Source organism: Lygodium microphyllum, chromosome 8 (assembly GCF_053477565.2).
Source record: "Lygodium microphyllum isolate KBCC chromosome 8, Lygodium_microphyllum_v1.1.10, whole genome shotgun sequence".
Classification (NCBI taxonomy): domain Eukaryota; kingdom Viridiplantae; phylum Streptophyta; class Polypodiopsida; order Schizaeales; family Lygodiaceae; genus Lygodium; species Lygodium microphyllum.
Genome location: NC_141142.1, coordinates 102,257,831 through 102,284,577, shown reverse-complemented (window position 1 = coordinate 102,284,577; position 26,747 = coordinate 102,257,831). Strand labels below are relative to the sequence as shown.

Here is a 26,747-nt window from a genome sequence, read left to right as displayed (position 1 = left end):
CTGCATCTGTACCAGTACATAATCCATAGAGGGCGCAAAACGGTCAGGAGGTCGTTTATCTCTAGTAGAACGCCTCAATCTAGGCTATGCTGCCTGACTAACATCTTGTCTAACATCAGCATGTCTAGCATCAGGTGATGCTGCACGTTGTCTAGCTGGTCGGGGAGTGGGCTGAACGGGAGCAAGTGGCTCCTCCTGAAAGATAACTCTGCATACCTCAACCACTTTCTCAAGCTGCATATGCATTTTGTCCTCATGAAAGATGACATCATGGCTGCGGATCACTTTCCACGCATGTAGATCCCATAGACGGTAACCCATCTCTCCTGCATCTCCATAGCCAATGAAAATGCATTTAACACTTTTAGGATCCATCTTATTGCGTTTGTCCTTGGGCACATGGCAAAATGCTTCGCATCCAAAGACACGCAAATGATCATAAGAGGGGGGCTTGCCTGCCCATATCTCCTCTGCAACCTGAAATGATCATCTAAAGACATGAAAATGATCATAAGAGTGGGGCTTGTCTGCCCATACCTCCTCTGCAACCTGAAAGTCAATGCCACTGCTAGGCGACCTATTAATGAGATGCACTGCAGTAGTAACTGTCTCAGCCCAAAAGTGCTGTGGTAAGCCAGCCTAGCTAAGCATGCTATTGACCCTTTTCTAAATGGTCCTATTCATGTGTTCAGCCATACCATTCTGGGGTGGGGTGTAAGGGGCGGTCAACTAATGCTTAATACCCTGCTCATCACAAAACTGCTCAAAAGTACGTGATACATATTCACCCCCATTATCTGACCTTAGGCATTTGAGCCTTTTCCCAGACTGGTTCTCTGCCAATGCAAGCCAACGCTAAAATGTGTCTAAGACATCGAATTTTCTCTTTATGGGATAAGCCCAAACCTTACGTAAGTAATCATCTATGAAAGTAACAAAGTACTTTGCCCTACCAAGTGATTGACAGGGCATGGGCCCACATACATCTGAGTGCACAAGAGCCAAGGGCTCACCCATGCGTTTCTTACCAGACTTTTTATGTGTATTTCTAGTCTGCCTTGCCATACAAACAATGATCACAAGAATCAAAATGCGAAGAGTCAAAAGGCGGAAGATACTGCAAAGCACATAGCATTTTCATTCCTTTAAGAGACATATGCCCCAAACGAGGATGCCAAAGGGATACATGGGGAATAGAACCCACAGACAAAACATGATCCAATGTAGCTCTAGATACAAGTAAGGGATAGAGGCTGCCAGACTTGGCATCTCTTGTAAGTACAAGCCCGCCACGAGTAATCTTCCATGCCGAGTCTCCAAAGAACACAAAATACCCTGCATCATCAAGTTGTCCAGCTGACATAAGGCTGCGAGTCAATGTAGGTACATGGCGTACATCATGCAAAACAAAAGAGCTGCCAGAAGGAAACTGCAGCCTAACATCTCCAATGCCCACAATGTCAAGAGACTTGTCATCACCAAGACGTGCAGAACCAGACATGGTATGATATGTATGAAACCAATCTCTACATGTGTCACATGAAAGGATGCACCCGAATCCAAGAGCTAGCACTGCGCATACATAGAATGTATCTCAGAAGTCTGTAAGGCATTGCATGTAGAAGCTGCATGTATGTAATCATTATTTGAATCAGTGGCCTGCATGACATTAACCTCTTCTATCTTCACACTGGGCTTTGCAGGTACAATATTGCGCTCAGAAGACTTTTCCTGTACTTTTTCTTTTCCCTTTTCCTTGTTCTTATCATCGCGCATTTTATGGCACTTGTGGCCTAATATGTCCTGCTTTCCCACAATAATGACAAGTAAGATCAGACTTCCGTCCACGGGACTTAATGCGACCACGTGACTTGGACTTGGACTTCTGAGAGTCCCTGCCCTTATGATCATTATCATGCCTGCCATTTCTGCCATCTCTAACGGTCAATGCATGTGAAGAGCGGGAAGCATCATTGTTTCTTCTGTTGATTTCCTCAGTCAATAAAGCACTCTCAATATCTTTGATTTTTAGCCCATCAAGCTTGTTCGTGTATATGGCAGTACGGAATACATCCCATGATTCAGGCAAGGTGCCAAGCAGAAACAACAGGTGCAAGTTGTCTTTGAACTCAATACCCTGAGACAACAGACTCTTCATGATAGCATGAAACTGACTGAAATGAGATGAAAGGGAGGTCCCCTCCTTCATGCGAAGGTCCATTAACTGCTTCAGCCAATACATTTGTGACACAGGACTCTGCTGCGCATAGAGCTTCTGAATCTTCTCCAACAAATCCCATGCACTCTGATTTTCATCTTCAATAACATTATGATGGACCTCTTTTGAGAGTGACAAAATAATGGTAGACTTGCATAGCTTATCAACTTCCATCCAAGCATCATCATCTATATCCTCAAGTTTGACACCCTTGAAATGCAAGGGTTTAATCTCCAACTTCTACACCAAAACCTACCATATTTGGAGCTTCCAATACCCATAGTTGGTACCATCCACCTTGGCAATGTTAAAGAGAGTTGTATCTTTCAGATGACTAGTCATACTGTCCCAAATCAAAGCAAAAAAGCAAAATTGCATGTTGTTGTAATTAGTAGAAAATGTACTAAAACCATTGCTAAAACTGACTGAAAGGGTGGATTTCACCAAGAGAAGCATATGTCCACCAAATATGACCAAGATAACATCAAATAGTAAGCATTACCCTTATAGAAGTGCTCAAAATCTGCAGATTTCAGCTTGCTGTAATAAATGACAATAGTATGTAAAACTGTCCCAAAATGAAGCAATCAAACTGATATATATGTCACTGCAGCTGCCAGGTAGCAAGATACATCCAACAGTGAGTTCCCAGGGGCAAGAAGGTACCAAGAACTATCAAACCAATAACTTGTCAGAGGCAAGAGACATCTCATAGGTCCAGAAGTCATGCATGTAATGGGTATTGGGGTAAGAGAAGAGATCAAGCACAAACATAACTGATAGAGCAAGAAGCTCAATACATAACCATCCAAGATGCATACAAAACTGACAAACTTATGACAAAGATAGGTGCCTGCCCCGATAGGCGTATCAAATCAGCCCACTACAGACAAACTGCAGACATGAAGCTCTCAAGAGAGAAAATGCATGTACATGTTCCACAAGGTCAAGCTCATTTGTAAATAAGAATCTGTGTACATTCGAATATACCAAGAGGCTCCCACTAGAAGTAAAGTCAGATGCAAAGAGAGCAAACAACGCTCTAATACATCAAATAGATAGCATCAGACATGCCATATCCCAGTAGGGTACATCCGAAGCATAAATCTCAAGCTATCTCAGACCCATTAAGCATAAGCTTGAAAGCATTCAAAGAGTATGTAACTAACAATCAAATGTAATGCCCAATAGATCCAAAATGCTCAAATATATCTGAAGATGAAGCTCCAAGTAACTGTCAAGCATGGGCAAACCAAGTGGCATCCATATCTGACCAAAGCATAGATGCAAGAAGCCTAAATGTCAAGCAATGACAATAGGCATAAACTGGTCCAAAAATATGCCAAAACTGAAGCCAAATGCCAGTGAAGAATGACTAAGTCGGAGCTTAATCCAAGCTCAAAAGCATTTCGGAACCAAGAAGAAGCATTTGACAACCTCCAGATACATCAGTATGATCATTCAAATCTCCAGGAAGCACCCCGTATTCATAAACCAATGCATACACAAAGTAAATGAGCTTTAGCCCACTATATTACAACAAGCAATTTACTATTATATGAGCTTCAACCCACTATACACAAAGTAAATGAGCTTCAGCCCAGTATATTACAGCAAGCAATTTACTATTATATGAAGGTCAAATGGTGCTCATATTTGCTCCAAATTAGTCCCAAAGCATAGACATAGCATCCCATAACATCCGGGCGTCACCGGGCATTAATAGGCATCAAACAGGCAATGCCAAGAAGCATTAAACAATGAATGTCAAGTGCTGCCATGTTTTGACAGTCCTGGGACTGTGTATACAGCAAAGGGCTGAAGGGGGAAGCACTAAAATTGATCACCGGGAGTCAAGCACCAATGCCAAAGGAGTCAAGCAATGCTCGGAAAGGTTGCCAAGAGTGCCAGGAAGCCGAGGAGGAGCAGGGAAATGCCGGGGAGCAAATCAGCCCAGTCCCCTAGAAATGTGCCGAAAATTGCATTGGCTATTCATGGGGGCTGGGGGATCTTCTTCATCCCTGGGGGCACTTGGCAATGTCAAGGGGGCTTCAATGCAGCCCAAGAAGAGCCGATGAAGGTTCGGAAGCTCAGGGAGGAGGTGGGAGATCAAAATGTACCTGTAAATGAAGGTGCCATGGCTGCCATTGAAGCTCGGGTTGAAGCTCTTCAAATCCAGACTGCAGAGAATGCCGGGAAAGCTCCAATGCCTTTGCTCTGATACCAGTTAAAAGGGAAGTGGAACCCAGGAGGAAGAAGCTTGGCGGTGAGAGCTATGGCGGATGGAGAGCAAGAGCCAAGAGAGAGAGACTCAAAAGTGGGAACTCCAACGACCATAATGTGTGGCTGGGCCTTCCTTTATTCAAACTGTCACTAAAAGAATAAAAAATAAGTGATTGTGACGGACGCCCGCCACATGCAGTGTGCAGTGGCGGGTACTGTTAGTGTAGTAATACATGAGCGGCTAGGCGAAGGCGCCTTTACCCCCAACATGTATAAAGCCTAGATCTTGCAAAAGTAGAACAAAAATGGCCACAAGCCATTAAGGGCCAATAAGCACAAACTTGTAACATATTAGATGTTTGTAGAGATGGGATGTACCCAAAGTAAAATATGGTTTCATCTAAAGATAAACTTCTATTTCAAACTCCCATCCCTTTCATTTGCGACTCTATGGAAAAACTCATTAACTAAGAGCAACAAGCGCAAACTAGGATGGAGAACCAAAGAATCAACTGGTTCCCTAAAGCCTTGTAAGCTTAGTGCAACAAGTTTCAAAGAGCACTAAATGTAGAACTAGGAAGAAGAGTGGCAAACAAGGTCATCACAAACTCCATAGTATTGTTAAAGCTTATGTAGGATTGGGTTTACCAAACAATGAGACGAGGTTAAGACTAGGCGCAAGGAAATGAACAAAGTAAGAAAATTAATTAAACAATTAAGAATTTTAGCAACTTCTAACGATACCTTGCCTAATATATAAACTTTTGGCTTGTATTATTATTGGTTGGGACATCACCCAAGGTTCCAAAGCCATTGCCCATTTCGAGTCAGCCTCACAGGTCGATGGAAGTACCCCATTGAATCCCTTAACCATGACTTGAACCAATCATAGGGTGTTCTCAAATTGGATGATCTCATGTCCGAACCCTCACATGTTTTTAACTTCCACAAGTTTTTAACTTCCACAAATTTCATCTCGGTAAATTAATGTTTATGATCCCTTGATGAGCACCTTATAATGATTGGGTTTCCTCCTAAAATCTTGGTAAATTAATGTTTAAGCTCTCATTGATGAGTGCCCTATAATGATTGGGTTTCCTCCTAACAATTGTATCTCTCCACTTAATGGAAACGACTGGAATGGTTGGATTGGACAAGGGATTTGGGGGTGTTTCCCCAAGCAAGCTTCAAGTATTATTACTTGATTTACGACGCAAAATACCATACATACCTAGATCCTCCCTTGAAAAGCGAGAGAGAGTGACTTAACGGGGAAATTTAAAAAGCCAAAATTCGTCAACAGATTTTGTGAAAGCTGAAAGAAAACATCTTCCTGGAGTCGGGGTCTCTCTCTCTCTCTCTCTCTCTAAATTGAAGAATACACAGCCTTCTTGTTCGTTTTCGTGACATCGAGACAGGAAAACCACAAACCCAAAAGATTTAAGAAGAAGAAGAAGAAGAAGAAGGAAGAATAGGAACCAGAGAACGGGAAAGAAGGCTCGCATGCCGCTAGCGGCTCTCTGCTGCTGCAAGGTAGGCCTTTTTGCTCCCATGTCGATAATTTGAGGTTTCCGTTCACTATCGCGGATTCTTCAGTTAACCCGTGATCAAAGATAAATATCTTATTCAGACATTCTCGTTTATTTGCTGTCCTTGTTCTTAGCTGTAGTATTAGGGTTTATACTCAGGGGCTGAAATCTAGGTCTGCTCCTTCTGGAGCAAGGATTGGGCCTTTCCTTGAGCTCATTTTAGGTTTGAGAGATTGTTGTCCGACAGCCGTGGTATTGTGGTTTTCTTCACTTTTGGTCTGTGTTATCAAGTGAATTGGGCACCTTGTGTTGCTTCATTTGTTTGAGCGTGTAAAATATTTGGCTATATACAGTGATTTGCATGACAATTTTGTGCAGTTGGTGGAGCAAAGGAAGTCGTTGAGGATCATGTTTTTCTAGTGCCACCACCTCATTGCTTTGAACCAGAAGCGTACAAAAATGTACAGGCCAGGGGTAGATAATTCTCAGTTTCGGCCTGTACCAGCTGCTCCTGTTCCACCTGGTATGATGAATATGGGCCCATATGGTGCACCCATGCCTTCACCACTGCCTTCACCATTGCCCCCACCGATGCCACCTCCACAAATGCCCCCACAAATGCCTCCTTTATCTGTGAGACCTTATGGCATGCCTCAGTTCTCCTTCCCCGCTCCCACATCCACTCCTCCTTCCGCTCCTCTGCCAGCCAATACTTCTGCCCTTCGAGTTCCTGGTGGCAACCTGTTACCTCGCCCAGCCCTTGTTTCAGCATCTTTGTCTGTTTTGCATCTGCCCCAACAGGCAGGTCAGGCTGCACATTTTGTGCCTCCCTTACCACCTAGCCCACCATCAGACAACCCTCCCCCTCCACCGCCCTCTCCACCACCTTCATCTCCGCCTCCTCCACCAAGTGAGGAGGTGCTAGCAACACCGTTGTTTCCTCCAGAACCTGCAAAGCCGAACGACCCAGAAATACTGAAGCATATCGAGGTACTGGTTCCATATGTTGTGAAAAATGGTCCTCGCTTTGAGAGCATCACACGAGCAAGACAGGCAGGGGATCCTAAGTTTGCATTTCTGTTTGACGATGATGGGAGCCCTGAAGCTGTTGTTGCCCATAACTATTACAAGTGGAGAAAGCAAATCTTTGCATTGCAGCTACAGCTTGAAGCTGAGGGAAGGTCAGGCAAGCAGTTGGAACAGCTCAAATCCTTCGGACAGTTTCATGATCCAAACGGAAAACTTGCAAAAGCAGAAGATATGCCTGCTGTGCCAGGCTCACCAGCAATGTCTGATATGGACATGGAAGGTATGCGTTCTACTTTCTACAAGTCTTTGAGTCTTACAGTATGAGAATGTGGCACAACATACTTCTAATTTTGTGTGCAGCAGATGACTTTGCATCTCCACCTCAAGTTAGGGAGCCTGTTGGACAGCAGGAAGATGGAAATATCATTTCAACTGAAGGGGACCGGCACTCTAAGAGGATCGGGCTTTCTGAACAACCAGACAAGTCTTCAAAAGAGCAGGTGGTTGACCATCAAGAGCAGGTGCTACTGCATCAAAAGCAGGAAACTTTGTTGGTTTCTAGCAGGTCCTTTGATAGAGGTTTAGAAGTTGGCAGTCCATGGGGAAGTGGACTTTCACAACAAAATCGGGAAAAAGGTCCTGCCCGAGAACTAATTGAATTTGATCCTGTAGGAGATGAAAAATTTTACACCTCAAATACAAGCAAGCCAAACCACAGCTCACACATTGTCGGTCACTCTGACTCCAGAGTTGATAAAGCCTATGTTACTGCTGACATTTACATTCAAAAGAATCCATACAATGATGAGGATGGGCCACAAAGGTCTGGTAGATTCAGGTCCGACCCCCACGTGGAGTTCAAGAAGGGGGCTGTTGTTTCAAATCAGGTCAATTATATACCCAGAGACAAGATTATACACCAATGTGAGGATGAGCTGGTGTCCCCTGACCGTCCTTTGAATCATTTGACAGCTATAGCTCAGGAGAACCGGATTGGTAGAGTCTCTCGCTGGGGAACTCTGCCTCCTGCACAGCCATTTCAGGCCACCCTGGAAAGCCACGATCATGGGAAGACAAGTCCTAAGGAATTTTTCCATGATGGTGGTATACAAAGGAGGGAAGCATCAGCTAGCCCAAATCTCACCAGCAGTTTCAATGATGCTGGTATTATGGTAAAGGAAGCAGATAGATCTGATGACAGTCCTGGAGCTGGTCCAGATCAAGGTGGGAGTGAGGAAGCTGTGATTGTCGATGAGTTTGGGAGATTGGTTAGAAAAGGGGGATCAGAAAGTGATTCAGACAGAGAGCATCGCCCTTGGAAACAGAGGAGGACCCGCAGCAGAAGCAGAAGCAGAAGCATAAGCAGCAGGAGCAGAAGTAGGAGCAGGAGCAGAAGCATTGACAGCAGAAGTCGGAGCCGGTCACCTGATGATTCAAGGTGGAGAAGACAAACACGGAGAAGGGGCCGATGGAGCAGGTCCCGCAGGTGAGCTGTACAGTTCACAAACTGAGGGATGGTTTCAGTTCTGAATGTAGCTTGACATGTGAAGTCATGACCATTTGCACCAGTTGCACGTATTTGCACTTATGCTTGTGCCTGTGAACTTTTAGTGGCATAATTTGTGTATTTTCCCTTTAGACATGGGTCATTTTGAGGTCTGATTGCTTACAAACAGCCTTTGATTTGTTGCTCAAACAGCCGATCGCCACGGTGGCGAAGAAGCTTTAGCAGAACACCACCCAGGGACTTAAGGCGGGGAGGCTTTGTCAGAGGTGACAGGGATTGGAGGAACGATCGAGAATATTTTGGGAGAGGAAGGAGAGGAGGAAGAGGGAGTGGGCCTATTCTTTGCATTCATTATGCACGAGGAAGATGTTTCAGAGGCAGTGCATGCAGATTTTTTCATCCTGATGACGAAGTTATGGTGCAAGAGCGGAGTGTTTGGATGAGAGAGGGACAGATTGACAGAGATAGGGAAGTTGGTGCACAAGAGCGAGACATTTGGGTGAGAGAGGGGCAGACTGAAAGATCAGATAGGGAAGCTGGTCCTGTGCAAGATCGGGGTGCTATGAGAGAGCTTCAAGGTGAAAGACCCTTCAGGGAAGTTGTGGCACAAGAACGGGGTGGTTGGATGAGAGGAATACAGGCTGAAAGGCCGAATCAAGAAGCTATGACCCATGAACAGAATGTCTGGATGCGAGAGGTGCAGCCTGAAAGGCATGAGAGGGTAGCCATGGGACAGGAGAGGGGTTTTTGGGAGAAAGATGCTCAGACCGAAAGATCGGTTGCAGTTAGTGTCAGAAATGAAGAATCAGAATCATACAGACACTCTGACACGCTCCAGGAAAAGGAGGCAGATGTGGAAGCTTCCGCAGATTTGACAAGGCATGGGCATATGGCAGCAGAAGTAAGAGATGTTGTTCAGGTAATTGCTGACAGAGAAGATTTTAAGATGCTGGACACGTATAATATTGCTGAGGGCAATGATAAGCCAGACATTAATGGAGAAATAAAGGAATCTAAGAGATCAGACTTAGTAGACCAATTTAAATGGTCAGAATCCAAGGGTATGGCCAACAAGGTAGATATAATTGATGATTCACAGATGGTCAGGGATTATGGAGAAAACTTGGTGCCTCAGAAACCCGATTTTGATACAGAATTGGAAAAGGTGAGGACTATAGACAGAAGAGGGGAAATGGATGTGTTGGTGGAACCTTCTGTTTTGATGGGCAAAGAGAAAGCAAGCACAGGGGGTGAAATTGGTGCAGATAATTCCTATTCTGCTCAGGTAGTTATTCTTAGTGAGAAATCTGAGATAGGTGAGAATGCTGATGTGCATATGCAAAAGTATACGGATGAGAAGCAGGAAGTGATTGCAGGAGAAGCTTTGGCTGGAAAGATAGAAATCTCATCAGAACCAGAGGATACTGACAAATCAAACATCATGGGTCCAAAATCTGTTCTTCCTGTTGATGAGGATACAAAAATTGTTGCAGAGAGAAGCATTGCCACAAAATCAGAATCACTATCTGAAGTGGAAAGTGTGGATTTACCAAGTGTAGAGGTAAGTGCTGCTGCAGGACCCAAATTATCTCCTGGAGTTCTGATGGTTGAGAGGCAACAGGTTGCTACCAAAGTTTCTATTGAACAGAGAGAGGAGCTCGTGCATGAGTTTGAGAAACCAAAACACACTGAACCAGAGATGACTGATATATCACAAGCGACTGTAGGATTGAGCTCTCTGCAGCAATTGGAAGTTGGGGCAGTTGCTAAGAAATTTGAAGCAAACCCTGATTTGGAGCGACCTTTACCACAGGGCCAGAAAACTCAGGTTTTCCCTTCGAGGCCATCTATCAGCGGACCACCACTTTTAGCTCCTCAACTATCCTTCCCTCAGTCAAACATAATGGGACCACCTATCCCAGCAAACAACACTATGGAGCCAACCAACCCCATGGCTAACTCAGCCCCTTCAGGACCTTTTGGTCAACCACATATCGGTTCTAGTCAGCCACATGCAACTTTTGGCCACCAGCAAACTACCTCTTTACCCCATTCCTTACCACCAGGGAATCTACCACCTTATAATCAATCGAGCTCTTTCAGACCACCTATGAACACTATAAATGCAAACCAAAATCTTCCTGCTGGTGGGAACTTCAATGTACAACAACGACAACCTTTTGGGCATCAGATTTTTGGTCAACCCTCAGGTGCAATCAACAGCCATGCAGGGCCTCCCCAATCCTTTCCGCCTGGTTCCATCCAGAATAGACCAACATTTTTCCCTGGGCCTTCTATGCATGACATGTCCCCTCAAGCACATGGCCCACCTAATCAGCTCAACTATGGCACTCGCTTTGCTCAGCCAGGTTTTCCTCAGAGTACAATGATGTCTCAGCAGTCTTTGGTACCCTCTCAATTGGGGTTTCCTTCAAGTCAGCCTGTAAGCTTTCCTGGGCAGCTGCCTGCTCCACAACAACATGCGCTTCCAGGTAATGTGGGAAACATTCAGGCTCCTGTGCAAGGTGTATTTGGTGCCAAATCTTCCTTACCACCCGAACGGCCTCCTTTTCAGCATTCACTTAGCAATGATGCTGTGCATCCTAGTGTGATGGACAGTAGCACACCAAGTGCATATCCCAGAACTTCTCTTGTACCGTCTGCACCATCTGTACCATCTGGTCAGAATCCATGGTCTCTTCATTCGTCAGGTCCACCTTCATCAGCAATACCAGCAAGAACAGGGGAGCCTTCAAATTATTCATATTCCCTCACAACGATACCTCCTCTTTCAAACCTGATAAAGGTTCCTGGTGTTGCTGGTCTGCCAACTGGTGATCAGTACGATCCATTGTCTGACAGTCTAGACCCTAATGCAGCTGCTGCCACCAAACCATCAACCTATGGACCTTTGACATCAGCTGAGGATGGTAGAGAGACGAATGCCAGGACATCTAACTTGGAAAACATAAGTCAAGCTCCAGCAGGGGAGAAGGCAAATGCACTGAGTAACAGAATGGATACAGTAGAGGGTGAAACTGCTAATTTAAATGAGGCGACTGCTGATGTTGGCGTGGTTGAAAATGTTAGTCCTCCTGCTAATTGGAGTCCAGGTCCAGCAGAGTTGGCGGAAAGTGGGCAGGACCAGGCACAATCCAAGGATAAGAAGAGCATTCGAGGGTTGAAATTACTAAGGGCTGCAGTTGCTGAGCATGTCAAAGAATTGCTTAAGCCGACTTGGAGAGAAGGACACATGAGCAAAGAGGCATTTAAGACAATTGCTAAGAAAGCAGTGGAAAAGGTTACTGGGAATTTGCCAAGTCATCACATACCTAAGTCACAAGAAAAGGTTGATCAGTTCATGGCAGTATCTCGCTCCAAAATCTCTAAGTTGGTACAGGTTAGTGCTTCCTTTCATCTATGTGGATGCACGTTGGTTTCAGTATTTTTCATGTTTGTGGTTGCTGTCTCTAGTGCACAAATAGGCTGATCGGTGAGTATTTAATAGAGTGTCTCAGTGAAGTGTGATTTTTGCAATTTTAACAAAGGATATGTAAGTCTTGGAAGTATAGCAATTGTTATTTTCAAAACAAAGATATGCCAGGGCTCAATGAATTCAAGAAGACAGCCTGTAAACCTATTAAGACTTTTGGAGGGTTTATGGATCTTGGATAATCTCAACTGTGTGGAGTTCATGGACTGATGAGCCAACTAACAAATCTGGATATTCTTGAGTATGGCCCTTCTAGTAAAATCAAAACAGAGTCAATGGAGGCTAGATTGATGCAGTATGCAGCCTGTGGCTTGTGTATTCTAGCAGTTAATGATAATTCTACATCTTTTTGGATGATGAGCTTGATTTAGAGATTTTCAGCAGAGAGCATGTTCATGAACAGGCTATATGTAGGGCTGTCAGTAGGTTAATATTTGCAATCAGATTGAACTAAAGCCATTACAGTGCAGTTCATTTTGCAAAGGTTCAAATCATGGCAAAGTGTTTGCCTCTTTAGCATCAGGATGCTCATATTTTTTGTGTTTCAACGTGAGACTCAGGCATCCTTGGTGATCCTAGTAGATAGGATGTGACAGCTCATTGTAGATGTTTCATTAATAATGTCTGCACTAGTTATGATCAGGACTCTGAGGAGGATCTTATTGATGATTGTAGTTAAGGTATATAGTGTCAGGTGGTCTTTTGGTGCTGTATGTTGAGCTATGAAGAATCAGATGAAAAAAATCTATGGTCAGTTCATTTAGCTCTTGTAGAGCCCCACAAAGAAAATTCAAGTAAATTCATGTTGGATAATAAACCTAAGGGTTTTGGGTAGGATATTTTGGGTTGGTGGAGCTCGAGTGGAGATCAGCAGCTAAGGTGGATGAAACTCCATGGCGGGTGAGAGAGAGAGAGAGAGAGAGAGAGAGAGAGCTCTCGCAAGTACATTCTCAATATATAGGCTAAGGTGTAACCTTTGACCCTTAGTTAATGCTAATTGTGTGTTCGTGTTAGCAGTATAATGCTAACTGTTTGTTCATGCTAGCAGTACGTATAGGCTAAGGTGTAACCTTTGACCCTTAGTTAATAATAACTGTGTGTTCATGTTAGCAGTCTGATCAGCCCATGTGCGAGTTTGGGATTTGCCAGGCAATCCTGAGTTATTTAGGCATTTTTTAGTGGTCAAATTAGTGATTATTTTGGCATTTTATGCTGGCTGACGTAATGCCATTTATGGCATTCTTTTGGCCTATTTATTCAGGCTCCTCCACATTCATTCACTCATCACTAGCAGATCTAGTGCATGCTCTGTGGAGTGAGGGAGCCGGTGCGAGTGTCCACGCAGCCAGTGACTCACTGTTGTACGTGATTGTCTCGTGTTTGGTATATGGATTCCATTTCCCGAGCACATCTCTAAGTTCTCCTTTGCAGTGTTCTTGTGTTTTCTCTTTTCTCTCTATCGTCTTGTGTTCAGCAGTCAATTTCAGCATTCTTTCATGCTTCCATTGCTGCATCCACTTCTGACATAGTATTATATTTCAGTATTCACACTCCTGCTGTTATTTTCTGCTGATTACAGGTCTTCTATTGCTGATCACTGATTTCCCCTACTTGTTGCCGCCTCCTTCCAGCTTGGTGACACCTGGCTGCTGCTGTGAATCTCCCTGTTTCCAGACTATGCAGTGTGTGTTTACTGCATTTATTGCGTCTACTGCCTGCGTTTTGTCTCCAGCAGTCTGCATTTTCAATTTTTGCATTGTTTTATTGTGGTACTGCTGCATTTATTGCCTGTTTTGTCTGCATTTTGACTTCCATAGGCTGGGCGAATATAGTTTCAGGTTTTGTTGGTTGTAGTCTTCACATTCTGACTGTGTTTGATCAGATTTTGTTCTTTTGCAGCAGTTATTTTGTGATCAGCTATCTCTACACTGCGTGTAAACTCCAGTCAGTGTAGTTTGTGTTGTGCTTTGGCTGTGCTTTCTCTATCCTTGTCTTTGTTACCTTTATTTTCTCTTCATATTTTGTCTAGATGGCTTCCTCCCTATTGTTCTACTGGTGACAAATTACACGGCCTTGATTACCTAATATGGAGTGCTGTTATGAAAGCATGGTTTGTGCAGAAGTGGTTATGGTACGTTGTTTCTAGAGTTTTTGAGCATCCTGACCGTCCCACTCCTCTTTCAACTGATTTTGACGAGGACAACTATGAAGAAGTTGTGGTCACATAGGATAATGATGATGCTTGTGCATATTCTGCCCTTCTTTGCTATCTCTCTAAAGAAGTTTGTTCGGCGGTTGCCTCTTTTAGGACCTCTTCTGCGATATGGGCTCGAACCATCCCTCCTCAATGATGGAGGGCGTCGAATGACCATGCCCTTGCTACCACCTACTCGAACTCCTCACCCACAAGCACGCTATCTGCGAGTGTCACGAGTATCTGCTGCTATAAGCTCTCTATAGAGCTCTGCAAAAATCATCTCCTCCTCCTCGTCCACCTTCTTATGTATACTCGGAAGAGTGTTGCCCGTCAACTTAAATGTATCAACATTCACCTACACAATGCAGTGATGCATATAAGATTGATCATTGTAAATGCTAAAGTTTAAATTGTAAAGAATAAAGTTTAAACTTCAAAGTTCAAAGTTTAAAAGTTAAAACAACAAATTTTAAATGTTATGGTTAAGTGTTTAAACTTTACTTGCTTTGGACTATCCATGCTCATCATAGGCCTCATCATGCGTAAGTTAGTGCGGCAATAGACTAGCCATTCTAACTGTTGTGTGCTAAGCCGATTACGAATCTTTGTGTGAATGAGAGAATAGGCACTCCAGTTTCTCTCACATGCACCCAAAGAGCAATCCTGGGCAAGGACCCTCATGGCTAAGGGCTGAAGGGTCTCTAGTGCGTATCCAAAGTTTTGCCACCAAAATAAAGGCTTCACAAGTGACTCTCTTCTCCAACAAGTGGGAGAAGCAAAAGCCACATGCCTTCTCTGATTTGCATAGCATCCTAGCTCCTCTAGCATTGCATTGTGGTCATCCAAAGGGACCGCACGAGTTAAATAAGGAAGCGGGTCTGAACGCAACTTCCTATCATCCATGACCGCCAGTGACTAGTAGGCCGGATGTACCAATGTGGCAAAACCATGGATTGGCTTATGCATCCACACCCACCTCCTCTCTGCTATCTCTAAAACATGTGCACGCTGTGTCTCTGTGATCACTGTACAAGCACGTGCCTCTGCCAATGCCGCTCTAAAGAAGTGAATGAGAAGGCCCTCGGTGGATCCCTCTCAATCACTTATATGTAACACCCTATAAAAGGGAGTCACGACAATGACAACGGCACAGACTTTTTTCCAAAACTGCTCATTAAGGCACAAGCATTGCATGGCTTTGGCCTCCTCTGTCTTATGCTCATCTCACTCATTCCATAGAGTGGACACCACTGTCTGGCGCAAGGCAGACTGCACCTCATAAAGGTGCTTTAGCAATAACCACATGTAAGCAAAGCGAGTTGGAGAAGACTTCTTTAACTCCAGTGTGCTATGCTCACGATACATCACAAGCACCTTTACCTTTACCGTGAAGAATGTGACAATTGATGTAGCTTTGTGGACCACCCTCTTCACCTACTTTTGCTTCCCAATGTCCTCCGTGAGCAAGTCCAAACAATGACTTGCACATGGAGTCCCCACAATCGTAGGAAACTCAGCCTCAAGCAAACAGCCCATGTGCCGACAATTCGATGCATTGTCGGTAACAACTTGCACTGCATTTGAGGGACCCACCTACAACCATGATTTACAAATTACAAGTTATGTATAAATCAAATTTTAATTATGAATCATGATATTATCATAATGAGAGAAAGTGAAACAAATTTAAAACGCAAATTGCAATGTATACCTCAATGATAGCTTTTTGAATGTGGCGGTAGATGAATGCGCTCATTGTTTTTCTCCCCCTCTTGGTGGTATCTAGAGCCCGCAAAAAGTAAGTGCCGAGTAGACATGAGATGAGTATGTTGATGATGCCCCGTTTCTTATGATCACTTTATCCGTCGTGACACCGGTCCATCCTTCACATGGACCCACATTGGCAATGGCTTTTACCATCTTCTTCCATTGCTCTTGCTTTAGAACATTGAATGCAAGATTGCACTCAATCACCGTGTGTGCAATTTCAATGTCCGCAAGTCGTTGCCTTTCTCTAAGAAAATCAACTGATCCACTCACATGTCCGGGAGCTTGAGAGAGAGAGACGATTGTCTTTCCGGCATCGCATGAGGCTCCACTCTTTGTCCTTTACCGGAGCCGGATGCAGATGTGGAGCCCCCACCACCAATGGTAGAGGCCTCTCCTGCATCGGTTGAAGATACGCCCACATTGGATGCTTCCTCGTTAGTAGGCATAGGAGTTGGTGCCGATAAGCTACTTCCTCCTACTCTTGTGGATCCCCCTCTCATCTTGGCGAGAATATCCTCCACAATGTTTTGAGGGATCTCCTTGCATGGAGCAACTTGCCCCCCCGTCTTGGAAAGATGTTGGAGAAGCCGAGTTGCACCACTTGTATAGCACTTCCCGCAATACTTGCATGTCCAATGGTGGAGTTGGACTTCTTTGTGTCCCTCTCCACATGGATCGCATGCAAATTGAAGGCCTCGTGCTTCTCACGAGTCATGGTGCTGATGACGGATAAAGAGGCTAGAGAGAGAGAGAGAGAGAGAGAGAGAGAGAGAGAGATGCTTGAGTCTCAACTCTTGAAAGTTGAGAGGGAGACTTGAGAGGCCCAAGGGTTGGGGTAAAGTTGAAAGAGCAAGAGTGAGAGAGAGGGGATGGGAGATGAGAATGGCAAATGCTTTGATAGGGTGCGGGATAGAGGGGATGGGAGATGAGATTTGAGAATGGCAAATGCTTTGATAGGGTGCGGGAAAGAGGAGATGGGAGGCGAGATTTGAGAATGACAAATCACACGTGTTAGAGATAAGATCAGATCAGGGCAGCAGGTGGCCTGGTGTAGTCGGATTGCACAGTCGGACTGCCACGTGGCAATCCGACCTACAGCAGCCAGTCGGCTGCATTTAATGCAGCCGCCTGGCTATTTCTGGCGCCCTCTTTTGCCCCATTTCTCGGCTATTTATACCTGGCACTTTCAGCAGTTTGGTACACTTCTCTGCTCGCAAATTACAGACCGGTGATACGCGCAGATTCCGTCTCTGTTCGCAGATTTCAGATAGCAGATAGTGCAGACTGCAGCGGACTTCGAGGTGAACAGCAGGTTGCATCGTCGAGGTGGAGACACGCAGTCTAGCGCACTGCGCCCGTATATATATCTGCATATCTTTGTATTCGGCATTCTTTATACAGCAGATCTTCATCGTCCACTGTCTCTTTCTCTCTCTTCTCTTTGCGTTCTCTCTCTCTCAGTCCTACGCTTCCGCACCGCTGCACTTTGACATGGTATCAGAGCAGTGTTTGAGGGCTGACTGAGCGCAGAATCAAACCTGAAGAGGAGTTTCCATTGTGACACAAATTTGCGTTTTTTGCGTTTAAGGGCAGACAGGAGGGTTGCGCCTTGGAACAAGGCTGAAACGAGTGTGGGCGCACAAGAAAGGAGTACAGGTGGTGGATTTGCTGCTGTTTACTGCTGTTTGATGCGGAGGAAGTTTGAGTTTTCAGCCTACAAGTGCAGGTCTTGCTTTTTTATCGCCTCCGGTGGGTGAAGAAGGATCAGGACGCGGAAGAGCCTTAGCAAGCTGAGTTTTCCTAGTCAGAGGGGGCTGCTTTTGCGTTTGTGAAGGCATTGCAGGTGAATATGTCTACAGAGATTGACTTGGAGTTCCAGGCGATTATGGACCGGAAGGTGCCTGTCTTACCGGCTCTTCCTACAGATCAGAAGCTCGACGGCGACAACTACCGCATTTGGCGCGTCATGATGTTGGCCATCCTTGAGTCCTATGATTTGGCGGAGTTGGTACAGGAGGAGATTGACCGGCCCTCCGTACGAGATGAGTCCAAACTCTCTTCCGATGCTCGTGCGGAGTTGGCCAAGGCCCAGTCTCATTGGGACAAACTGAATGCTAGGATTCGATCCTTTCTCTTTCTATCATGCACTACAGCCGTGATCGCTCACATCAAGCACTTGACGGTGGCTCGGGAGATATGGCTGGAGCTTGATCAGATGTACAATCGGATGACCCTAATGAAGCGGGTTTCTTTGGAGGTACATATGCGGACCTTGTCCGTAAATAAGTCTTCTTCGTTGCGGGAGCACATTAACAAGCTAAGGCAGCTTCAGATACAGGTTCAGAATGCGGGGAAGCCGATTTCCTCCGAAGACATGGCGATCACACTATTGTCCCAGTTGCCGCCACGATTCGGCACATTTTACTCTGTCCTTATAGCCTCGGGGCGAGAGTCTACTCTTCGGTGGGAAGAGTTGGTTCCTATGGTCTTGGACCAAGAGGAACAGTTAAAGGGACAGAATGCTTCCAAGTCGAAGGCGTTGACAGGTCAAGCCTCTCAGAAGAAGGGGAAGGACCAAAAGAAGAAGAAGGGGGATAACAAGTCCAAGAAGGACAAGGACAAAGATTCCACATGCCATATTTGTGGAAAGACTGGCCATTGGAAGAAGGATTGCCCTGACAAAGACACGAAGGACACCAAGAAGAAGGATACCAAGGATTCTGGAGCGGTGGCTGCACCCTCATCAGCTGCATTTCTTCATCTAGCTGTCATTGAGGACGCTTCATCGAATGCTTCTGATGCTGCGATGACGGCTCCTCAAGCTCGAGAGTGGATTGTTGATAGTGGTGCCTCACGGCACATGACTCCTTCATCAGATGGTGTTGCCCAGCTGCAATCCTCGCGTGGGCATATTCTCATTGGAGATAGCTCTTCAGTTTCTATTGCAGGTCGGGGTAAGATGCAACTTATTCCCGATGGACGAGGTGGTACCCATACCTCAGAGGTTTTGCATGTACCAGGATTAGGGTACCATCTCCTTTCAGTTCATAAGATTTGCTCCCTTGGCCTTTTGGTGGAGTTTAACAGTACTACGGTGCGAGTCCTTGATCGTGGATCGAGGAAGGTTCTCTCATCCGGATATGAGGAGAACGGCATTTACAAACTGAAGTCTTCCACCGCCCTCTCTACTCTTCTTCTTACCTCTCAGTCACAGTCAGAATTATGGCATGCTCGGTTTGGTCACCTGAACTATGACTATCTTCGGAGGGCGTCACGTGGACAGCTTGTTCGAGGGTTGCCGGATATAGTGGTGAGCCAGCAGCCATGTGTCTCCTGCATACGGGGAAAGCAACATAGGGATGCCATTCCCCACACAGCTTCGCGGCGGTCTACTTCACCGATGGAGCTAGTATCTACGGATCTATGTGGCCCTATGAGGAATGAGTCCTTGCGTGAGAGCTCGTACTTCATGCTGATCGTGGATGACTTCAGCAGGATGACATGGGCCTATTTTTTGGCATTAAAGTCGGAAGCTTTCTCGCACTTCAAGGATTGGCTTCTCTTTGAGGAGAACTGATCGGGTCGGAAGTTGAAGACCTTGCGCTCCGACAAGGGAGGTGAATTTGTTTCTAATGAGTTTGCTCGATTTTGTGCAGATAGAGGAATTCACCAAGAGTTTGCCAATACCAACACTCCTCAAGAAAATGATATTCTTGAACGGAAGAACCGCAGTGTGATCGAGATGGCGCGCACCATGAAGGAGTACCGACAGACCCCTCAGGTTCTGTGGGCCGAGGCTGTGGCTACTGCAGTTCACATCCTTAATCGATCCCCTACTTCGGCCGTGGAAGGGATGACTTCATTTGAGGCTTATTTTGGGACGAAGCCAGATGTTTCTTACTTTCGGGTCTTTGGGTATGATGCCTATGTTCACATTCCCAAGGCTCACCGTGATAAATTTGAAGCAGCTTCCCGAAAACAGGTATTTGTTGGCTACAATTCCCAGTCCCAAGGCTACCGACTGTATGATTCCGTCAAGCGGGATGTGTACACTAGCCGTGATGTGCGGTTTGTGGAGGTTCCGACTACTTCAACAGGTGAGGAGCATCCCATTCTTGGAGATCCAGGGGAGAGTTGGGCTCCTTCTACAATTCCACTGGAGCCCGTGCCTTTTGATTATGATTCTGTTTCTGACATAGAGTCTACTGTTTCACCAGATACCTCTGAGGAGTTACCACCAGTGGATATTCCAGAGTCTTCTGCTGATGGAGAACGACGGGGGGAGGTTTGGCCTCCTCGTTGGGCCCATGACACACTCCGTGATTCAGGGATCGAGGGGGTTCCTGAGGAGTGGGGATCGCAGGATGGTCCGCGGCGGTCACGGAGGCACCAGGCACATTCTACGGAGCTTGTTTGCTTCAACTATTGTTTGATGACCCGTGTTATGCAGGATCGAGAGCCCACCTCCGTGAAGGAGGCTTTACAGTCCGCACCATGGAAGAAAGCTATGGAAGCTGAGTTGGAGGCTATTGAGAGGAATGGCACTTGGTCACTCGTGCCCCGCTCCCCGAAGAAGAAGGTGATTGGAGTCAAGTGGGTCTTCAAGACCAAATACCTCAGCGATGGTACTTTGGATAAGCACAAGGCCCGCCTTGTTGCTAAAGGTTTTGCACAGCGCCCAGGTATTGACTGTCATGACACTTTTGCCCCCACAGCTCGTATGGCGACCATTAGAGCTGTTCTTGCTTTGGCTGGCCATAGGAGATGGCCTGTTTATCAGTTGGATGTGAAGTCGGCCTTTCTCAATGGTGATTTGAAGGAGGAGATCTATGTTGAGCAGCCTCCTGGCTTTGGTTATTCAGATGGGAAAGTCTACAGGTTGAAGAAGGCCTTGTATGGCCTCAAGCAGGCTCCGCGTGCGTGGAACGAGAAGATTGATTCGTTCCCTCAATCTCAGTTGGGATATCGGCGGTCCAAGGCCGATCCGCAGCTGTATGTTCACACTTCCGAGGATGGTTGTGTGTTGTTTGTCTTATATGTTGATGATTTGATTGTCACAGGTGATGATGCACAACAGGTCCAAGAGATGAAGTCAGCTTTACATCAGACATTCGAGATGACGGACTTGGGTCTACTCCATTTCTTTTTGGGCCATGAGATTTATCAGTCTCAGAGGGGGATCTTTATCTCTCAACAGAGATATGTACAGGAGCTCTTGGTGTCTTTTGAGATGGAGGATTGTCGGGCCCTATCTACTCCTATGGATCTGAATTGGAAGGCCACTTCCCATTCAGCTTCTCCTTTGGCGGATGCGTCCCGCTATCGACAGTTGATTGGGTCCTTGATTTGGCTTCTCAACACCAGGGTTGATCTATGTTTTGCTGTTGGGCTCTTGGCAGGGTTCATGAGTGAACCTAAGACGGTGCATTGGTAGGCTGCTCAGAGGATACTTCGGTATTTGAGGGGGACGTCTGATTTAGGGATTCATTACCCCACAGGGACAGATGGGTCAGATCTTGTACTTGCAGGTTGGAGCGACTCGGATTGGGCCGGTGATGTGGACCATAGGCGGTCTACTACAGGTTACTGTTTTACTTTGGGTGCAGGTGTTATTTCATGGAGTAGCAAGAAGCAGCCCATGGTAGCCCTTTCGTCTACTGAGGCGGAGTATCGGGCCGCGTCTTCTACCACATGCGAGGTTGTGTGGCTTCGGAGATTATTGGAGGAGCTTGGGTGTCCCCAGACTCGTCCTACATTGCTGCGATGTGACAATGAGAGTTGCATTGCCTTGGCAAGGAACCCTGTTTTTCATGCCCGGACGAAGCACATAGAGATCCAGTACCACTTCATCCGAGAAAAGCTTCTGGATGAGACCATCACTGTGGAGTACTGCAAGACGGAGGACAATCTTGCGGATTTGTTTACGAAGGCGCTTCCTCAGGCTCTACTTCGGAGACATTCCAGATCCCTCAGGCTTCTGCCCTGCCCAGGCTCTGAGAGGGGGTGTTAGAGATCAGATCAGATCAGGGCAGCAGGTGGCCTGGTGCAGTCGGACTGCACAGTTGAACTGCCACGTGGCAGTCCGACCTGCAGCAGCCAGTCGGCTGCATTTAATGCAACCGCCTGGCTATTTCTGGCGCCCTCTTTTGCCCCATTTCTCGGCTATTTATACCTGGCACTTTCAGCAGTCTGGTACACTTCTCTGCTCGCAGATTACAGACCGGCCGGTGACACGCGCAGATTCCGTCTCTGTTCGCAGATTTCAGACAGCAGACAGTGCAGACTGCAGCGGACTTCGAGGTGAACAGCAGGTTGCATCGTCGAAGTGGAAACACGCAGTCCAGCGCACTGCGCCCGTGTATATATTTGCATATCTTTGTATTCAGTATTCTTTATACAGCAGATCTTCATCGTCCACTGTCTTTCTCTCTCTTCTCTCTTTGCGTTCTCTCTCTCTCAGTCCTACACTTCCGCACCGCTGCACTCTGACAACACGTCCATTCAAGAATCGAGCGACGAGATCCAAGAGAGGAAGATGAGAATGGTAAGTCACAAGTGCTTGCTGAATTGGTGAGGAGCACCTTTTGTAGATGAGAGAAAGGTCAAAGTTCAAACAATCAAAGAGGGATCAACGGTCAAAGAGAGGGCTGCCAGCTAGAAGGAATCCAAAGAGGGTTGGGGGGGGGGGGGGAGTGCATGATTGGAAAAGGAGGTGGGGTGAGGTATCCAAGGCTTCCCAGCCCCCAAAAAGTGCCACGCCGGCACGCAGAGTAAACGCGAGGGTGCAAAAAATGTGGGATCCGGGTGGCGCAGGCGACGTGACCGAAACATGCGCAAAATCACGTACGAATTCATACCGTACGAACCAGTCTGTAGCACGTACGAAGGGAACTATGAGTTTACATATAGAAAATCATGTGGATCTTGCATACCAAAAGGAGAAACAAGAGAGGGTTTTGATTCATACAACTCAAAGGGGTTGTATGCACCTGACACTGGGTTTGGTTAAGATGAAGAAGATGGGTTGCTAGTTGTCCTAGATATTGTATGTCCTCTTCGATCAAAGAGGTGGCTAGCCTTATGAGAGAGAGAATAAAATTTCTTGTGTGTCTCACTCACCTCCTAACCAAATATACCCTCTTTCCACCTTCTAATCGGGTCTCTAAGGCCTGTTTTCATGGTGCACCTAACCGGTGTTCCCAAATAGACAAGTCCTGTCCAATTTAGCAGGAAATCTGAGGGCATCCCCTGAGCTTTGGACCTTGGCACTTCTTGTTCTTGTTTGGGATACACTAATTAATGGCCGTCTTGGGCTACTTGCCCGGCCGAAGGTTATTATGTCTAACATTCTCTCCCCCTTTTAAAAAATCATTGTCCTCAATGATTAGCCATGGGAAGTGTCGTTGAATCAGAGCTTCTAATTCCCATGTAGTTCACCCATGGAGCTTGTATCTACGGATCTTTATGGCCCGCCGATGATGATCGAGTCCGTGAAGGGGAGCTTGTACTTCATGTTGATCGTAGATGACTACAGTAGGATGACATGGGCCTATTTCTTGACTTTGAAGTCGGAGGCTTTTTCTAACTTCAAGGATTGGCTTCTTTTTGAGGAGAACCGATCTGGCCGGTGACTGAAGACCTTGCGTTTAGATGAGGGAGGTGAATTTATGTCTAATGAGTTTGCTCGTTTTTGTGCAGATAGGGGCATTCACCTAGGAGTTTGCTAACACCAACACTCCCTAAGAGAATGGCATTTTGGAGCAGAAGAACCGAAGTGTGATCAAGATGGCGCGCACCATGATGGAGCACCGACAGACACCTCAGTTTCTGTGGACTGAGGCAATAGCTACCGCAAATCACATCCTTAATCGATCTCCCACTTCGGCCGTTGCCCGGATGATACATTTTGAGGCTTACTTTGGGACGAAGCGTGATGTCTCTTATTTCAGGATCTTTGGGTGTGACGCCTATGTGCATATCTTGAAGACACAGCATGACAAGTTTGAGGCAGCTTCCTGACGACAGGTTTTTGTTGGCTACAGCTCCTAGTCCCAAGGTTATTGTCTATTTGATCCCGTCAAGCGGGATGTCTATACGAGCCGAGATGTGTGGTTCGCGGAAGTTCCAGCCACAGAGGGGGGTGAGGAGCATCCCGTCCTTGGAGATCCAGGGGAGAGTTGGGCTCCTGAGACAATTTCTTTGGAGCTAGAGCTTCTTGATGGAGATTCTTCTTCTAATTCAGAATCTTCCCTTCTCCCGGCCACCCTCGAGGAGCTTCCGCCGGTGGATGTACCCGAGTCTTCAATAGATGGAGAGCGATGGGGAGAGGTTCGTCCTTCTCCTTGTTGGGCCCGTGACACTCTGAGATTCAAGGATCGAGGAGGTCCTTGAGGAGTGGGCACCGTAGGATGGACCGCGGAGGTCATGGAGGAACCTTGCACATTCTATGGAGCTTGTTTGCTCTAACTATTGTTTGATGATCCGTGTTATGCAGGATCACGAGCCCACTTTAGTGAAGGAGGCTTTGTAGTTTGATCATTGGCGGAAGGCTATGGAAGCTGAGTTGGAGGCTATTGAGAGGAATGACACTTGGTCTCTTGTGCCTCGTCCCTCTCACAAGAAGGTGATTGGTGTTAAGTGGGTCTTCAAGACCAAGTACCTTAGCAACGGTTCTTTGGACAAGCACAAGGCTCGCCTTGTTGCTAAAGGTTTTGCTCAGTGACCTGGCATTGACTTCCATGGATACTTTTGCCCCCACTGCTTGTATGGTGACTATTCGAGTTGTACTTGCCTTGGCTGGCCATAGGAACTAGCCTGTCTATCAGTTGGATGTGAAGTCGGCCTTTCTCAACGGTGACTTGCAGGAGGAGATCTATGTTGAGCAGCCTCCTGGCTTTGGATTCTCGGATGGGAAAGTTTACAGGTTGAAGAAGGCCTTGTATAGCCTCAAGCAGGCTCTGTGTGCATGGAACGAGAAGATAAACTAGTTTCTTCAATCGAAGTTGGGATATGGGTGCTCCAAGGCCGATCCACAACTTTATGTGCACACTTTCGAGGTTGGTCGTGTGTTGTTTGTGTTGTATGTTGATGATTTGATTCTGATAGGGGATCATGCACAGAAGGTTCGAGAGACCAAGATAGCTTTACATCAAAGTTCTAGATGACGGATTTGGGGCTTCTTCATTTCTTCTTGGGTCACGAGATTTATCAGTCTTAGAGGGGGATTTTCATCTCTCAACAGAGGTACATTCAAGAGCTCTTGGTGACTTTTGAGATGGAGACTTGTTGGACCATTACTACTTCTATGGATCCGAACTGGAAGGCCACTTCACACTCAGATTCTCTGATGACGGATGCTTCCCACTATCGTCAGTTCATTGGGTCCTTGATTTGGCTTCTCAACACTCGTGTTGACCTTTGTTTTGCCGTGGGTCTTTTGGCGGGGTTCATGAGTGAACCCAAACAGGTGCATTGGCAGGCTGTCCTAAGGATTCTTCGGTATTTGAGGGGGACCTCTGATATCGGGATTTCTTATCCAACATGTATAGATGCTTCCACTCTTGTTCTTGCAGGTTGGAGTGACTCAGATTGGGCTGGCAATGCAGACCACCGGTGGTCTACTGCAGGCTATTGTTTTACCTTGGGTATAGGTGTTATCTCTTAGAGTAGCAAGAAGGAACCCACGGTAGCCCTTTCTTCTATTGAGGCGGAGTATTGGGCTGTGTCCTCCACCACATGTGAGGTTGTGTGGCTTTGGAGATTGTTGGAGGAGCTTGGATGCGTCCTCCTCTTCTGTAGTGTGACAATGAGAGTTGCATTGCCTTGGTGTGGAATCCTGTATTCCATGTGCGGACGAAGCACATTGAGATCTAGTATTATTTCATTCGGGAGAAACTTCTGGATGGGACCATTGATGCGGAGTACTGCAAGACAGAGGATAATCTTGTAGATTTGTTTACAAAGGCACTTCTCCAGGCTCTTCTTCGGCAACATTCCATATCCCTCAGTCTTTTGACCCGTCCAGGATATGAGAGGGGGTGTTAGACAATCATTTCTTGGACAATCGTACAGCAGAGGACACGTCAACAGTAAGACAGTTTACTGTTTGCGTAGGCACCTGTACGCAACGTACAGGTGCCATGTGGCAGAGCAGGCACATGCGCCACTTTTTATGGGCAGTCGGACAGATTTTGCACTTTTTGAAATGCAGCCGACCTGTTGCTGGTGATTGCTCTTATCTTGGCTATAAATAGCCAGCCCGTGGTGCACACTCCTATTCATTCATTCAGATTCTGGTCTTGAGATCTGTTGGCTGAGACAGATTGTGCTCGAGTTGACGGAGATCAAGGTCATCAAGTCGGAGACACACACAGATATTTCTCCTACCCCCGTGTATATTTCTGGACTCTTATACAACATACTACACTGCAGATTTTCTGCGTTTACACTGTTTCCTTTTCTCTCTCTCTCTCTCTCCTCTTTGTGTTCACTCTCTCTCAGTCTTTGTCCTACGCTTCCGCATCGTTGCACTCTGACAACTGGTGTAAAGAAAAATACCCTAACACAAAAACATAAACAGAAACCGTACGACAAAGCACAGGCTGATAAAAAGAACACAGTTAGGGTTAGGGTTAGAGTAACTCAGAGACAATGAACACAATGAATAAATGAAATGATATGATTACTAATAATATGATGCTCATGCAGCAAACACACTATGCAGTGAATGAATACTGAACCTCGAACTCTTGTATCTTTAGGAATAGGGCAGGGATAATGAG

At 46.1% G+C, this 26,747-nt stretch overlaps 1 protein-coding gene across 5 annotated transcripts in view; it reads left to right on the top strand.

Moving 5' to 3' along the window:
• Window positions 1–5,741: 5,741 nt before the first annotated feature.
• LOC148032675 (uncharacterized) overlaps window positions 5,742–26,747 on the top strand; it is a 41,699-nt gene continuing 20,693 nt past the window's right edge. For 4 of the 5 annotated variants that reach the window (XR_015691655.1, XR_015691656.1, XR_015691657.1 and 1 more), the window contains exons 1-4: window positions 5,742–5,974; window positions 6,349–7,279; window positions 7,360–8,485; window positions 8,699–11,906. Coding sequence is in view for 2 of the 5 variants with exons in the window: in XM_087683300.1 (XP_087539426.1) it covers window positions 6,430–7,279; window positions 7,360–8,485; window positions 8,699–11,906 (5,184 nt within the window). In the remaining 3 variants the exon portion in view is untranslated. The remainder of the gene's footprint in view (window positions 5,975–6,348; window positions 7,280–7,359; window positions 8,486–8,698; window positions 11,907–26,747) is intronic. The other variant, XM_087683302.1, reaches the window with a different exon arrangement.